Below are 16,790 nucleotides of genomic sequence, written 5' to 3' on the forward strand. Positions count from 1 at the left end.
ATATAAATCACTCCAATACAACTTCAAGGTGCCTCTCTTTTTCCAGTTCTTTCCTATATGTATGTACACACTCATACATGCTGGAAACATACTGTCAGCATGAAGAAAGAGCAGCCAGAAGGAGATAAAGTCTTCTCCATTCTAGACAACATTTCATCTTTAAGAGGGAGCTATACACTAACACGGTAACAAATTCACTCAAAACATTACAATCTTACTACTTATTTTGGCCATCAGTACTCATTTTATTTTTCTAGATGTACATAATTCATTCATTTATTTTTGAATTATTGAATAAATTTTCTTAGAAATCTTATGATACTAGCAGTTTTTTTTACAGCATACTCCTTTCAAGTTAGTAAACAAAACTGTGATGCAAAAAGAGTATGTAGTATATGGAGTACAGCATCCTAATTCAATTAGCTGGTTCCACTTAGGACTTGATAAACAGATACAAAAAAAAATCCATTATTGTGAAATAGTACACACTATAATCTCAAAAATAAGAATAAAACGTTTTAAATAAATCAATCATATAAATAACAAAATGCATTTTCGTTTGATCAGTTAGAAGAATACAGAGATGACTTTTCTGTAGGTTAAACCTATTGCCACAGATATTTTTTCCAATATGAAGAATAGTATTACACAGCAAACTACACAAATAACAATGCTTAAGAAGCCAGTCTGGCTGTAATGTACAATTATCAGAAATTGCATGAAATATCACTAATGATCATAAAAAGTAAAGTCCAAGACAAATGCATCTCATACTGTTTTTAATTATTTATATTTAAATATTTATATTCTTTGTCCTCCCTTGGAAGAACATGTAGATAATTTTTCCACACAATTATTTAGGAAGGACCCCAACATTCAAATAGTGAGATAGATACTAAATACAGTTTTATATGCACACATGTGTATGCACAAAAAGTAAATAGGTAACATCCAGATTCAGACACCTGATTATTCTGATTAACTCTATTGACAAAAGACAATTAAAAACTGTGAATCTATTTCCCTCTTGTCTTATATCTTACCACAAACTGGAGTTTAGAAATACTTTAGAAAATATAGTAGAAATTTTAAAAGGTATTAAATTTCTTTGATTTTTATCAACTACATTCTAATCAGCATGTTTGCCTTTAGAAGAAAATCTCAACATAATATTTCCCACTATTTTCTTAAGCTTATGACAGAATCTAATGAAAAAATCAAAAGTCTGATTTCCTCAGCTCTCTGCGCAAACATACAATAAAAAGACACAAACATGAGCATATTTCCTCTCTGCCACTAAGAGAATTTGTTTCGTATTCAGAGGTATTCAGAGTGGAAAATGAGTCCTTATCCACACCAATGCAGGCTTTTTTTTTTTTTTTTTTTTTTTTTTTTTTAATATACCAAGTGAGAGAAGCAGAATGCTCTACCAGTTGGAATATTTTATATTTCTACACATAGCTCTCAAAATGATCAACAAGACCCCCACTTCCTAAACTTTTTAGCATTCCCACCTTAGCAAATCCAGGAACACTCAGTCTTGCAAAGATCTGTAAAAGCCTGAAAGAGGAAAAAATATTCCTCTGATTTATGGTTTTCTGTATTCCTCAGAAGTATTCCACACACAAATCTAAAATGATCAGTCCACATCCTATCTATTTTTCAGATATAAATTTTGTAAAGAACATGAAGCTTTCCAGAATTTTGCAGCTACTAAGAACTGGAGGTACTTAATCCATTCAGGGTTGATTCACATTCAGTATTGAAGTGTTACAAAGAATCTCTCTGAATAATAGCCCCTGGTTCTCAGATATCAACACTTCCCACTCAAATTATACAACTCTTTACCAGGAAAAAAATCAAGTACTTTTATACGCACTTTATAGTGAATCCATTCCCTCACATTTTTCTAACAAATACATCTTTAATATGGGAAAAATTCAGGTAAAGAGAAGATAAAGGGTCTCGAAATAGAACTACACAGCACAGAGTATCTCTCATACCAAAATGCAATGCACACCCTGCCCTGCAGAACAGCACTTCAAAGACAGCGCTTCTGCAACAGGCATCAAAAGCTATAGAATAAATTGCCAGGAGAGAACTAAAGATTTGGAGGAAAGTATAAAATTCACAACAAATATTCTGAAACATATCAGTAAGAATAAACCATTTCTTTTCCATGAAAAGAAAAATTGATCTCTAAACAAGAAAAAATATAAATCTATACCTCACTACAACGTTTGGTATTGCAGAACATGAGAAATCAGTTTAAGATTGAGAAAAAGAGTGAAAGCGTTATGAGAAAGGACAAAGTATACTACATACAGGAAACATGGTAAAAGTTTCACTGACAGGAAAGGCCCTGATAAGTTGCCAGAATAAAATGAGGCTAAAAGAGTTGCTTCTATAGGCTCACTATTGAACTAACATTACTTCAAATATCATTAATGCCTCTAGAAGAGAAATGCTGATAATACAAAACTCTGCAATAATATTAACAGAAAAAAAAAAAAAAAAAGGTCAGAAGTATCATAATTTATGAAGATTCTAATACAAATCACAGAAGAAAGTAAAATTCACCAAATTCAATTATAAGCATAAATGTGATCACAGTCCTATGAATTTTAATGAAGAGGAAGAAAACCATCAACTCAGTAGTCCATTTGTATGGGCTGAAATCACTACTAAAAACCACACTATGAATAACAGCAGTTGAACATCTGGACTCAGTCCAACTGCTCAGTTAGTGATGAGAAAATATCTACATAAAGAGGGTAAAAGACTGACAAGATCATCCTCCCTACTGGCCTGCAGATTTCTTGTGTACTTTGCGTAGGAGATCTTCAACATAACCACGACTGCTGCCTCCCTTTGGAAACTGAAATTGTTTCCCCAGTGGCTTAATCCTGTTCTTTTATCATTTTAACAATGTCTAGTGATGAAAGTTCAGTGCTGATCTAAAGACATCTTTTTGCCTTGAAATAGATGCTTATATGTTTTCAGCATGTACAGATACAAGACTAGAAACAGAAACAATAAACATGTAAATTTCTGCAACTACAAAATTATTGATTCGGATCTTCTAGGCAATTTTGCCTACACAATACATACATTGTCTTGCTGAAGCTAGTGAATTTGTGCATTAGCTGCTCATTATTGTTAATATTTCAGAGCAAATTTAGGAACTAGTCTCAGAACCTCTACAAGATACAATGATTATAGAACTATTTGTATTTTAAACATTTTTATTTTCTCATAGCAAGAAGCATTTTAAGAAATTAAAGCTTTAGAAATTAAAATCTGTTCACCACATAAAAGCTCCCTAGAATAGTGATTCCATATTCAAGAAAACATTTTTGTTGTACATGAGGTTACTCTGAGATCAATACTGGAAGTTTGCAATATGGCAGAAATTTAATAAATAAGGTTTTAATTATTTTAAGACTAGAAAAAGGAACCAATAAACGTAAACACGCAGTCATCAAAAGCCGGTGTGTCTGGACTAAGGTCAAACTGAAAAGAATTGCTTCAAACTCAATTACTGTGATGGACTGGGGGAACAAATGGGTATAGAAAGCAGGAGGAAAAGAAGGTGGGCAAATGTCAGCTCTCCCCTTTAGATAGTACTACATTTTGTAAATTGAACTTCAGACACTAGCCTCATACTTATGTGTTTCTCAGAACAGTAGTTCACACACATTCCTTACAACCCATTTCCTTTTACTGATTATTCCTCAACACATAGTGAGGTGATGGGAGTTCATATATCAAGCTTTTAATGAAGTAGGCTATTTCACTCTATTCACTATCAGCTGCAACACATTTAGAGATAGTGAAACTCCAATATAAAAGCCATGAATAACATACTTGTTAAGGTTTGTTCATATCTGTGGAAAAGAGAATGATGAGAGAAGGCTATTACTTTCAGAAGAATAAGCATAACAGCATAACTTTTACTTCTTGAAGACATAACACATACTGATGGAAAAATTAATATTTCTTTTTATGGTGAAGCATCGCATGCTTTACTGACAGCATACAGATTTCAACTGCTTGAAAAAGTCATTTTTGTGCATGTTGAACTTCTGAACTGCTTCCCTCAAATTAAATGCTGAACGTTTTTAGGTGGGAGATCTAACTCCAGATAAATCGCGAAAAAAAAGAAAAGTATGACTGGGGTAGCTTATAAAGTAGAAAATTGGGATTTACATTTGAGCTGTGTTTCCTTTCAAGTGCCAGGTCTAGTTCATCCTTTCAAACAGCCACATGTTGTACAAAAGTCATTTAGTTGCTTATGTTACTCAAATTAGTTTGGAGGCATCAGATTACATAATAGAAACAATTATGTTTAATATATAACACACACTACGCATACATGCATGTATCTAGTCCACCGATAGAGAGAAAGTTCAGTATTTATGTGGAAGGACTGTGAACACGTTCACAAATTGTAAACAGAAATCATACATTCAGCTCACATGTATGTTCACATGGCATGCAGCATTTGCAGAAATTATGTATGGTTTTGGTTCTCTGTTTTAAAAGGAAGTCAGTACAACTGTTAGTGAAGCACAAGCTTTTATAAAATACTGGTGATTCAGATGTTCTAGGACATTTTGCTTCTATGAAACAATTATGAAAGAATTTTCATTTCCTGTACAGACACAAGGATATTCAATAAAAAAAATACATACCATTGTAGAGTTTCATCATGTCTGCTGTTAAAAATCTCTTTATTATCAGATATGCAGTGCCGGGCTCTGGTAGTGAACTCCAGTGAAGAACCTGTTCTAGAACATTCTCTGTGTAATGCAGTGGACGTTCTGAAAAGTTTCCAGAAAAAAAAAAAAAAAAAAAAAAGTTTAAATAAAAAAACTATAGGCCCTTAGAATTTACAAATTCACAGTTTGCCTCATTCAGGTAATGAGAGAACAGCAGAAAATCTGCTTTCAAAATAAGACAATTAAGCACTTCATTGACTTTCTGGAGCAAGACCTTTGCAGGCAGGGTCTGCATAGGTAATGAATACTAAATTGAACAAGCAGAAGTCAGATGTTCAGCAATTCTTTTGTGTTTAGTTATTAGTCTTTCCTTCAGTAAAGGTGCTAAAATGCTGCTTTCAAACAAACGCAAAAGTTAGATATTATTACAGGGCATATATAAACAAACAGTAAGACAGTATCGAGAGCCATAATGGGCTATAATGGGCTTTGTTGGTCTGGGCTCTATACAGAAATGAATTGTCATAGTTCTCAATGTTCTGCAATTGAAAGAAAGCCAGAGTATTCAGAGCACAGTGGAAAAAATAAATTAAAATACCCGCCCACATTGACTACACTGTGTGTTAACAATCAAAGCAGATTGAGACAGACACTTGATTTTGCTTCATTCCTTCAACTGGAGGGGAAGAACAAGAGATCTTACAGCGTTTTCTCCCTTTTTGAGACACTTGAATTGCGGAGACATACATTTGTTGTACGATTCATCCAAAAAAAGCAACTTTGAGACCCTTTCATAGAAACACCAGTGACACAAAAGCCCAACCAGTACTCTATACAAAACACTCGTTTATAAACCAAATGCATGTTGGAAACACTTCGCAAATAGCCCCTAAATTTGCATTACCAAATCAAGCAGAATTGTGAACATGACGCACACACTGCAGCCTCATGTATCACATTACACACATTGATGCAGATCTAGGGAGGCTGCATGGCAGAACCTCCCTCTGTACAGTACCACTGTAACTGTTTCCATGCACACGACCAAGCTGGCATGCAGTAAGCACAGAATATAATCTATGGAAAGCACATAGATTTGGCAATGGCTTTGCAAGTCACAACTTAGAGGAGTGGATGCAAGAGTCCTTCTCTCCCCTAAGGCAGATTTTTCCTCAAGTTCTAAGCTCCCACCTTCTCACATCTAATGTGGATCAAGCCCTGAGAAGACCTGAATGCAACTCCTGGAAAAGCACACCTGTGTGACATAATTGTGTAGAGTCAAGCAGTCTAGCCCTGTATCTCCTGGTAGTCAACGGGAAAAGTATGGTGCCATAATCTCATTTATCACTTCTGATAGGATGAATGCGATGAAATGTCACCAGCTGCTCTGGGACTGTACAGTACCACATTCTAGCAAAACATTTACCCAAACACCAGAGCTCTAGAATGTATCAGCCACATACAAGGCAATTTTAAACAACTTAACTATATTTGTTATATCACTCATAGCGAGATTTTATTATGCAGACTTGAAAACAAGACAGCCTAACAAAAATACTTTCTCAACAACCATTTTATAACTCCATGTCCTCTGGCTCTTTTGTTTTAAATGGTCCAACTTTTTAATTTCATTTCAACTTTTGGGATACTGTTGTCTCTTTGATGTGCTGAAGTCAAAATAACTTGTTGTCTTTGTACAGTTGAGGAAAAATCTATTTTAAGGAGAGTAACTTTGCAAATCAAAGGCAGCAGGAAACACTGGCAATTCACCACAACTTCCTAGAACACCAGCATTCCCAGAGTAAACACCTACTGTTTTATTTATAGTTACATTTAAGACCATCTGTCATCATGGATTACACAGTACATAAATCATCATGCTGAAATGCATTAGCTACTTTACTGGCAAACCAGCTCATTTACAAGCTATCCATCAAGTACAAATTACTAAAAGAAATATACACCCTATTTTATAACAGCATATGGTATTAAACTTTGTGCATTAGGTTAGATAAAATTATCAATTATTTCACATTTTCTATATGCAAATAATTTAGTTGATTTTTAGTTGATTTTTAATACCGCAATTTCAGTATTTTGAACAGCAAGCAGCCAACACATGCATCCAATTAACCTTTTACTTAGGTCATCATAAGCTAGCAAATATCCCAAACAAGTCATTTTAGTCTTAAATTACAACAAATATCAGGCGAAAATTACTTTTTAGAAAATACAAGAATCTAATTTCCTTGAATTCTCAGGGTTCATCTCCAGGGCAGTATATCTTAAAAGACATTTCAGGAAAACTAAAGTAAAGTAACTTTCAGAAAACTTTGGGATTAAGCAAAAGGAACCAAATATCACCCTGTACCAGACAGGTACCAGATTATGGCAGGAATTCTCACAGAAATTCATTTTCTGCTTGTAAGACACTATGGTAACTGATGTACATTTGAGTAAAATAAGCAAATATTGTTTCTATCCTGTCATATCAAATATTCAAAATACTTGTAAACGCATTTGATTATGTAACTCTCAATTAAATGACCAATGTCACAAGAGAAACGAAGTAGGAAAGATTTACTGTTTTAATTATTCAGTGCCATATTTGAATCAAAGATTGCAAGTAGCTATCTTTCTCTGTTAGCTCATTTCTTTTTCAGCCTTTTGAAAGTCTGGTATGTTCAGTCATAGAACCCTCATTTTTATTTATTCATTATTCATTTTATTTCACTTTGATTCTACCACAAAGGGATCCATGAGAAAAACTATCTACAATCCACAAGAATCTAGACTGGTGGGAGATACTGAATTAGTGCTTTATTGAGTTTGCTGTATGTTTTGCTTGTTTCATTTTTAGTATTTAGTACTAGTCTTTTTCTACTTTGCTTCATAAATCTCTTTTATTTCAGTGGGATACACTAACACCCTACCAACACTGACAGTCCTATATATATATATATATATCCTACAGAGTCTCTCTGTAAGCCTACTTTTGCCAATCTTGAGAAGATATTAGCTTAGAATATCTTTTAAGGCTACATGAAAATACTGACTGCTACATGCAGATATCTCAAGAATCTACCAAAAGGTTTGTCTGTTGTACTTCTTAATAACTTCTCTTGACCATATCACCTTTAGTTTTCATTTGCTTATAAGTGTTATACAGCAAGTTTACAAAAGTTGAACTCCCTTTTCAATTATTTTCCATTACTCAGTTAAAATAAATAACATTTTTAGGGGTCTCATAGGAATCAGGAGGACACTTGCAAAGATAAGCATTCTTTGTCAGTTGACACCCACATATATAAACAATTTAATGAACTCTGTGTTACAAGTCTACACAGCATACCACAAGACTGTAACACGCAAGAGATGCCAGGATCATTTAGTTGAAAAAAAAAAAAAAAAAAAAAATGGAGAATACATTTTCATTCCCATTATTGATGCTGCCAAGGTCAAGACTGAGTGCATCGAGAATATTATAACCTCTTTAGATTTACTAGTAAGTATATACGAAGATAAAGAACAAAAATACTCAATCTATGTTTTTTTTTTTTCTATTTTTTAATAGATTTTTCTGAACTTGAAAATAGCTACCTCCAGTGCAAAAATAGATTAGTCCACAGTCCACTTCTGGAGCATGGAAATAATACTAAAAGCAACTTAGTGTAAAGTGATAACAGAAGTTGATTTTTTGCTAAAAGCATATTTTTGTCCCTCGGGTACATATACATTTTTTAAATCCGATGACATTAGTGAGAATTCATTAGAATAAGATGCCTTAACAATAACAGAAAAATTGCTATCTTGCTATTTGAAGATTATCTCTAATAAAATAAATAATATCTATAATTATTTAAAAAAAGTTAATAACTCTTTAACCTTTTGATTATATGTTGAAAGATAATAATAATTTAATGAATATGCATCACTAACCTAGTTCACCATTTTCAAGTACTTCAAAAGTGGCCCAGATATCATCTTTGTTGGGAGTAATGTTTTTTATTCCTAAAATATCATTAGTTAATTCTTCTGCTTCTGTCAAAGGCGATACCTGTAACATAAATTCAGTCAATTTGCAATGCATTAAAATTACCATTTTCTGAGTTTTCCCTTCAAATCTTCCACAAAATTTGCTGAAGAAAAAAAAAAACAAAACAGATACACAGAGTTGGAAATTCATGCTATTTTCTGACTACAGAATGCCTTCTATATTCTGTATCATGCAAATGGTATCATTTTCATCACTTTAAACTCTTTTTTAAACACTTAAAAAAAAAAAACAAAAAAAAAAACTAGGGTATTTTTTTCTAAGTATGGAAAGAATGACAATAAAGGTTAGTAAAAAAAAATTATTAAAATTATGTTAGTAACGAAGTAATTAAAAAAAAAAATAAAATCCACAAAAATGCAGTCTTTTGATGTATATGCATACATAAATGTTGCACATATTTATATCATGTAGTATATACATATACATTTGAGAATCATGTGCTGAACAAAATGGAAATAAAAAGTTCAAAGGGCAAGGAAAGATACTGCCCTACTTTCATTTGACCATATCTATCATTATCCAAACAATAGAGTACTACTAAATGGACACGAGTGCATTTAAAATATGTCTGTAAAACACCAGACTGAAAAATCTCAACTACATTAAGTAGCAAGTTTTGGTTTTTCAGCACTCTAGCAAGGCAGATAGTCACCAGCAAAATCAAACAAAAAAAAACAACCATACAAACAAAAATCCCACCACGATGGTAATTTAAATGGTCTTTTAGTATTGAATAAAACCAGTATTCACTGTATACTTCTTAATTTTCTTCTCACAGCTCTAAGCCTGCAGCACAGAACTATATACCACTGTGTACTCCAGTAAAACCCAAGGAGAGTATGTCTGTTCTAAAACTGTATTATAACATTTTCTTTAAAAATGCTTAATAGGTCTTAAGAAAATTTAGGCAACACATTAAATAAAAAAAGATTCTTAAAAGAACAGTGATATATATAAACTCATACCCTTTTAATGCAACTATATACGCATGTATGAAAATTATTTTGAAGGCAGTATGAGAAAGTGTTTGGTAAAAATCCCTTTTATACACTCACCCTGATTATAATACTACAGTCTGGCTCCTTTCTTTCTACATAAACTTCAATCAGCAGGTCTCCAGCCTGGGAAACCTAAAATAATACATAGTGACAAAAAAAAGTCAGAAAATATTCAATATTCTTTTAATCCGGGAAAGTGCATTGATTACTTAGAAGATGTGCTAGCAGGTTTTGAATGTAACACCCCTTATCTACAAAAGACTCCCAAAGCTGAGTCTAGTGGAAAAATCTGTACGACATTCATTAGTGAAGTGAAAGAAATCATATTTCTCAGATTCAAAGGAAAAATCTAAACCCCGACTAAACCCAATATAATCATATTTAAAAGCAAATTTTAGCCAAGCTCACTTCATTACCAAAAAAGATAAACAGAACTTAAGACCATGGAAAAGGATGGGAAGCAGTCCCAAAATAAAATGAATCTGTTAAAAATGAGAAGAAAAGTTGCTAATACCAGAATATTCCATTCCTAAACCCATTTGCACAAATTTAGATAATCAGAACTCATTACTGTGAAGTCTACAGTTATTATTATTGATTACAATGAATACATGTCATTACGTACTTAAAAAGGGGAATCAAAATACATGTTCTTGGTATCAATCTCCATTAAAGTTCTCTCTTTAATTTTGTTGGACCAAATATCCAAACTTCTATGTTAAGTAGTCAATATGCAGTAATTAGATGACAAAGCAAGTATACATCATAACATGCAATAGTTTAATATACTTAGTAGCAACAAATTCAATCAAAGAATGTGTAGTAACATGAATCTTACAAAGAAATAGAGATGTCAGAAAATTCAGCATTTAACAATTAAGGAGAAAAAGCTGATTTGTGAAAGAAATTTTGTATTTTCTTGTTACCAGGTTGCTCAACTACGGCAATAAGACTTGGATGAGAAATTAATTTTCTGTAGTTAAAAATGTCTAGCTCTTTTCCTGCTCATGTTCCTTTGCAATATAATCATAAGCACCCCTTCAAAAGACTGTAATTCATCCCAGTACTAAAAATACTTTCAAAAAAAAAAGAAAAAAGATGATGATCAGAGCAGGGAAGAAAAACTAAGGTAGCCTTTCAGCTACCTAATAGAGCCTTTTAGCAAGCATATCATTTTACTAATATTACCAAGATAATGTTAATTTGATCATTAATTCTTTAAGAATATCAATTTGTGTCAATTCTGAGAAGAGTATTCATAGCAAAGTTGAAGATAAAGCCTAAGAAAAACAAAATCTGCATCATATGCTGAATAAATTATGGAGAAAATAATAAAAACAGGTAGGCTTTGGGATATATTTTGACTAATTTAGAGAAGATACATTTCCACAGAAAAATAAATGGCATAGCTCAATTCTGAAGAACATTAACATTATGGAAAATGGTGACTTTAAAGTTAGTTTTGCCCCTGCAAATAGAAAAATAATGGAAACATTTGTGAAAAAAAACATTGAAAAGCTACTTTTAAGAAAGCTTTTTAATTACAGTGGCACAGACTCAAAAAAAGCTCATTTAGTTTTAAAATTTGCTTTTCAGATGGTATTACAGAAAAAAAGGTTGAAAAATGAATGAAGTTGACATTTGACTGGGCTCATGTAAACAACTGTATGGAGAGAAAATGTACTGTAAATTACAGCTGCAAACAGAAACAGCTGGCCTAAATATATGGTGGACAGAAAATGAAGAGAGCTAATGAAGTACCACCTGGAATGCAGTGACATTTCAGATGTAAGAACTTTAAGGCCTTCAGCAGAAATTTGGTTCAGTCATTCTCTGAACACTGTATCACCAGCCTGGGGATAATTCTATTGTAGAAACCAATATAATCAAATATTTTAAGTATTTGCATCACTGATTTTCCCTGCAAACGTAAATACATTCAGATGTAATAATGCCAGACAACCAAATGTTAAATGAAAAGGATACACTGAATTAAGTATAATTACTTGAAGTTTGAGTTGTCAACTACCCACACTGTTAAATTACTGTCTGCAACAAGACATCAGTTTTAACAGTAGCTGGAGGTCTATACTTAAAAGTTTACCAACAGGTACCTTTACTGCATGAGTCTGAAATCCAACCTCCACACTAATGACCTCCACATGCGAGCCCTGCAGAGCCTAGAGTACTGCTCACAGGTTATAAGATGACAGCTAATGACTAAGAGGAATAAAGCAGCTGAGAACAGTATGTTTCAGTATACTCCTTTCTTTCACTGAAATAATAAAAGATATCTGTAAGATCACTCCAACTAGCCATTCTATTCCAAAGATTTTTATCCTGTTTCTTATCTGCATGACAAGTACAGTTCATCACACAACTGGTTGGGTCTGGCTATTCTTCTTAAAGCGCTGATGAAGGTATTGGAAACTAAGTACTCTTCTTTTAAACAGCAGAGGTTTAAAATATTGTATGGTCAAGCCTGGAAAAAAATTCCAATGTAGGAATGCGTATAATTTAGTCTTCTGAAATTATGACAATTATTACAGAAGTCATAAATGTAAAGTATAGCACAGAAGAAGGTCAAGCTTTTTGAGAAGCACTTAGCAGCAAGCTTGCTACTTAGGATTTCAGGAGAGCAGACTTTGAACTCTGTAGGTAGCTGCTTGGCAGGATGACATGGGAGAAAGCCCTTGAGGGAAGAAGGGTCCAAGAAAGCTGGTCGGTATTCAAGGACCATCTCCTCCAAGCCCAGAAACAATGTGTCCCGAGAAAAAAGAAGGCAGGCAAGAATACCAGGAGGCCTCCGTGGATCAACAAGGAGCTCCTGGTTCAAACTGGAATCAGCATCCACCAAGGAAAAACATGAATGCTGATGACTAGAGTCTATAGAATATGTGGGTCTGAAGCTGAATGGAGAAGGAGAACTCATGACATAACATGGAAGAGGCCAGAGTACACAATAACTTATTTGCCTCTAACGTTCCAGCCTTCAAGATCCCCACACCCTTAAGTCCACAGGGAAAGTCTGGAGGAAGGAAGAGTTTCTCCTAGTAAAGGAGACCTGGGTTAAAAATGACAAATTGTGACTATATACAGTTCTAGGCAACTTGTGCTCAGTGACACTGATTGAGCAAGGGGGGTTAAACTAGATGATCTCAAACATTCTCTTACAACCTAGATGATACTGTGATGAGGTAGAAGATTTTGTTTGAATAGGATTTGATTCATTTTTAAGGTTGAAGTGATATCATTATATTTTGATAAAGAGTTTAAAGCTTAACATAGTATTTATTACAGAATCAAGACTGGTTTTTTTTTGTTTTTTTAAAACATAGGTCTAGCTACAAAATTAAGAAAGCTGATTATTAATAGTAGAGACTTTTCTAGAGCAAAATAAGTACAGTTAAAATCCTGATTCTATCTTTCTGTAACTTTGCCTCTCATCAATCTGAATATTTGCAGGAAACAAAACAGGCTCATTTATTCATTCATTCATTTCATTTCATTTATTCAGAAGGTTCTAATTTAATTCTACAGTTTAAAATTAAGACGATGCTTTCAGGTGCCTAATATTTATAATAAAAACTATGCCAATTTTAGAAAGCCTAGAGTTACATCTTAAAAATAAAATAAAATAAAATAATAGAACAAAGCAAGCCTTTTTTTGCTCATCAGGCAGCCTTCGAAATGCAACACAGCTCCCTCATAAAAGTACAAAACAAAACCACTTAATATGGTTCTTCTCTATATTCCTCAGATTTGGACAAACCATCTAACTAGAAGTTGGTAAAAAATTGCTCATAACTTCAACCTCCCCTAAGTTTCTTTTATCTCCAAAACTAATTACCATGTTTTCATTGCCCTTCATGTACTCACAACACTTCTCTCAGGTCTTATTAATGTCTCCTAATTATAAAACATTTTACCACTAAAGCTTCCCAGAGCAGCTGAGAAAATGTAAATTGTGTAAAAAAAATCTGTAACAAGTATTTCTTGGTTCTAAAGGCCTAAAAAAGAATGCATTTAAAAGTATGTGCAAATCTTTAGCTTCAAGATTTTATTCTCAAATCTCAGTAAGGTTCTTTTCATGGGACCCAGAATTAAGAAGTTTCATTAAAGATACTTCAACATCTACAGGATGTTCTTGGCATTACGAAGGTAGATGCTTTCATTCCCAGTGACTTAATCATTTGTCATCAGCCAACAAAGGGAGAAAGCAGACATTCTGCATTTTACACACACATTGTCAGTAGGCCATTATCAGAATGCTTAATGGCACTCTGTCCCAGACAAGAAGGAAATAAGGTAAAAATAGACTCAAGGTAGCAAAGCATCAAACATGTTATTTCAGTGTGTTTTTGAAAGACCTTTTTTTTTTTTCTCCAGTCAACTTTCCATTCATTTCTAAAGGCTGATAAGCTCCAACACTACTTTACATTTTAGAAAAAGCTTCTAAGTGTCCTATGCTTGCTTCCATTGACATCTCTTGATTCATTTACCTTAGTCATGTTTATCTAACTTACCAGTTTTTGGTTTAATGAGGACTGCACGCACAGACTACTCTGACTGCTAAATATACTATCACTGTTGCTTCTTATCAACACACAATTTATTCAAATCTAAATATAAGTACAACTGAAAATGAAGATAATAGTAAAATCTCCTGTTCTCATATCCCATTTCCCAAAGTTCAGTTTGACTAAGTAAACATGTTTGAATGTTGTTTCCCCAGCCATATTTGTACTCTGTATACAGGCTCCATGTATGGATGTAAAAAAGGATATGGCAAATGATTCAGGTACTCCGAGCTTACAGGGATTGTTGCTGTCTAATGGAGAGAGACTATATGTACCAAAACACCATGAAATAATAGAATTATTAACATAAAATTGTAAGTTTTTAATATGTATGTTTAAAATTGGTCTCCGATTTCATACTTAGACATTTTGATCATTTCTATCTAGTGTATGAAGCACTGAAAAGCATGTAACAACCTTCAAGTTATGTTCTGGCCTGAACACTGGAATAATTGCAAAGTCTGCTTTACAAAAACCATTCTACTTTATCAGTTCATGCCTCATTTTTATTTCCCTCAGTTCTGCAGTTAACAACACTAGTCACTATATAAACTTAGAAATTTACATTACATAAATTGAAGTATAAAAACCTATAAACAACAAAACATTCTTTGTTAGAAGCATTTGCATTGCATTAAAGTTTTGCCACTTACCTGAGTGTCTTTCCATCTGGTAATAAAACTGTTCTCTATATCCATTTGTTTGATCTGGTCTTCATTTACCTGTTTAAAATTGAACAGTTTTATTTAATTAATGATTACAAACTACCATAAAAATTATAACATTAACTAGAAAACACTACAATATAATAAACTGATAAATGCAAGTAGAATATAAAATTAGATATTTATTACTTCTAGTAATCATGTTCTTATGGAAACACTATAAAATATTCTGTCCATCAGAAGGACTATTTCATTGATGTGATCATTACTATGAACTTTACCATTTTAAAAGAGAGAGGGCTCCATGAAAAAATTGCCAAGCAAAATGGTACACTGACAGTCTAAGCCAAAGTGGCTGAGATTAATTGCTGCTGAAAATCCAGCTGGATTCAGTGCACACTCAAGGCCTAAGGAACCAAAATTTATTTCCTCTAAAATTCTTATTGCAATCACAGCTCAAACACTAAAAACATAATTCTTCCATGCTTCAGTTCTGACTAATGTATAAAACCTGAATGAAAGCATTACTTTTAATAGTTATCATATCAAAGTTCTCTTAAGATTGTTAGCAATCATCAGCAGCAAGAATGTGCACCATCCTGGGAAAAAATAGCTCACAGTAATTCTATAAATGTAGTCTTTCCTTCACAGGCTAAGACATTTGGGAAATAAAATTTAAAGCAAACAGTAAACTACATCCACTGAATTAGAGTTCAGTAACACTGAAAATCTTTAGACAGTGTAACCAACACCAGGATCATCTCTAACATTAAGGACATTTCTATATTTTAGCATGCCTAACAGCAGAGCAATTAAGACACTTTATATAAAGATACCCACATCAAAAAGTTGCACATAATTTTTAATTAGATCTTCAATTACATTGACTTCTTCACTAGTCTGGCCTTTAGTTTGGAATAAGCAAGAAGAAAACACCAGGGCTAGATTGTGAGGGTTCATATGATTGATTTCAGAGCATTTCTGCACCCTGTTGAAGGAGAAATAAATATATTTAGATGATCCCATTATTCCTTTAACTGTTCAGTGCTCCTCTAGAAAATATGAAGAACATTTAAAAAAAAAAAAAAAATTATAATAATAAAAAAAAAAGGAATGAAAAACCTAGTGTAATCTATTACATTTTTTATTTACCTCTTTATATTCTTTATCTTGCAGCTCATTACAGAAAGAAAACATATGCTTTGTATCTGCACCTTGAGCAGTATCAAAATCATTTGTTACATTATTTATTTATGTATATCCTATAAACCAATCACCTTAGAGCAACAAAAGCATGTAAATAAATTAGGAATTCTTTAGTTTCTGTACATGCAGTGAAGTTCTCAGATCTACGTCTTCATACTGTAGTTTACATAAGATGTTCTCCTTTGTAAGCTAGCAGAATTTTGCCTGTTTATAAAGATATATACAAACTGCTTTCAGAACATTTTAATCAGTATCTGAACTGAATAAGCTTAGAAAAATCATTAACTACAATACTTAGTGTAATCCTTATCCTAGTAAAAGTACCAGTTGATTTAGTAATTGTATAAATAGTTTTTAAATATCTACTATGTAATTGCTCTGAGTACAGAAAAGAAAAAAAAAAAAAGGTTTTCACATTTTCTACTCACAACACTTTACCAGGAATAATTTGAATATTCTCCATGATTATCGCAGTTGCAGTTGTGAAGTAAAATGATTAAATGTTTGACAGATAGCTAAATTTGAAAATTGTCATTTCCAGTACAGACAGGGGAGAAGGACAT

The 16,790-nt window shown here is 32.9% G+C and overlaps 1 protein-coding gene across 6 annotated transcripts in view; it reads right to left on the reverse strand.

The window, feature by feature from the left end:
• Nucleotides 1-16,790, reverse strand: part of ARAP2 (ArfGAP with RhoGAP domain, ankyrin repeat and PH domain 2) — a 118,265-nt gene that overhangs the window by 19,681 nt on the left and 81,794 nt on the right. For all 6 annotated transcript variants that reach the window (XM_042811541.1, XM_042811539.1, XM_042811537.1 and 3 more), the window contains 5 exons: nucleotides 15,862-16,009; nucleotides 15,010-15,078; nucleotides 9,834-9,908; nucleotides 8,661-8,778; nucleotides 4,695-4,823 (listed from right to left, as the gene is read on the reverse strand). In XM_042811541.1, coding sequence (XP_042667475.1) covers nucleotides 4,695-4,823; nucleotides 8,661-8,778; nucleotides 9,834-9,908; nucleotides 15,010-15,078; nucleotides 15,862-16,009 — 539 coding nt within the window. The remainder of the gene's footprint in view (nucleotides 1-4,694; nucleotides 4,824-8,660; nucleotides 8,779-9,833; nucleotides 9,909-15,009; nucleotides 15,079-15,861; nucleotides 16,010-16,790) is intronic.

Source organism: Centrocercus urophasianus, unplaced genomic scaffold, assembly GCF_019232065.1.
Source record: "Centrocercus urophasianus isolate 14NV4802_14NV808 unplaced genomic scaffold, USGS_Curo_1.0 seq_13, whole genome shotgun sequence".
In the NCBI taxonomy this organism is placed as follows: domain Eukaryota; kingdom Metazoa; phylum Chordata; class Aves; order Galliformes; family Phasianidae; genus Centrocercus; species Centrocercus urophasianus.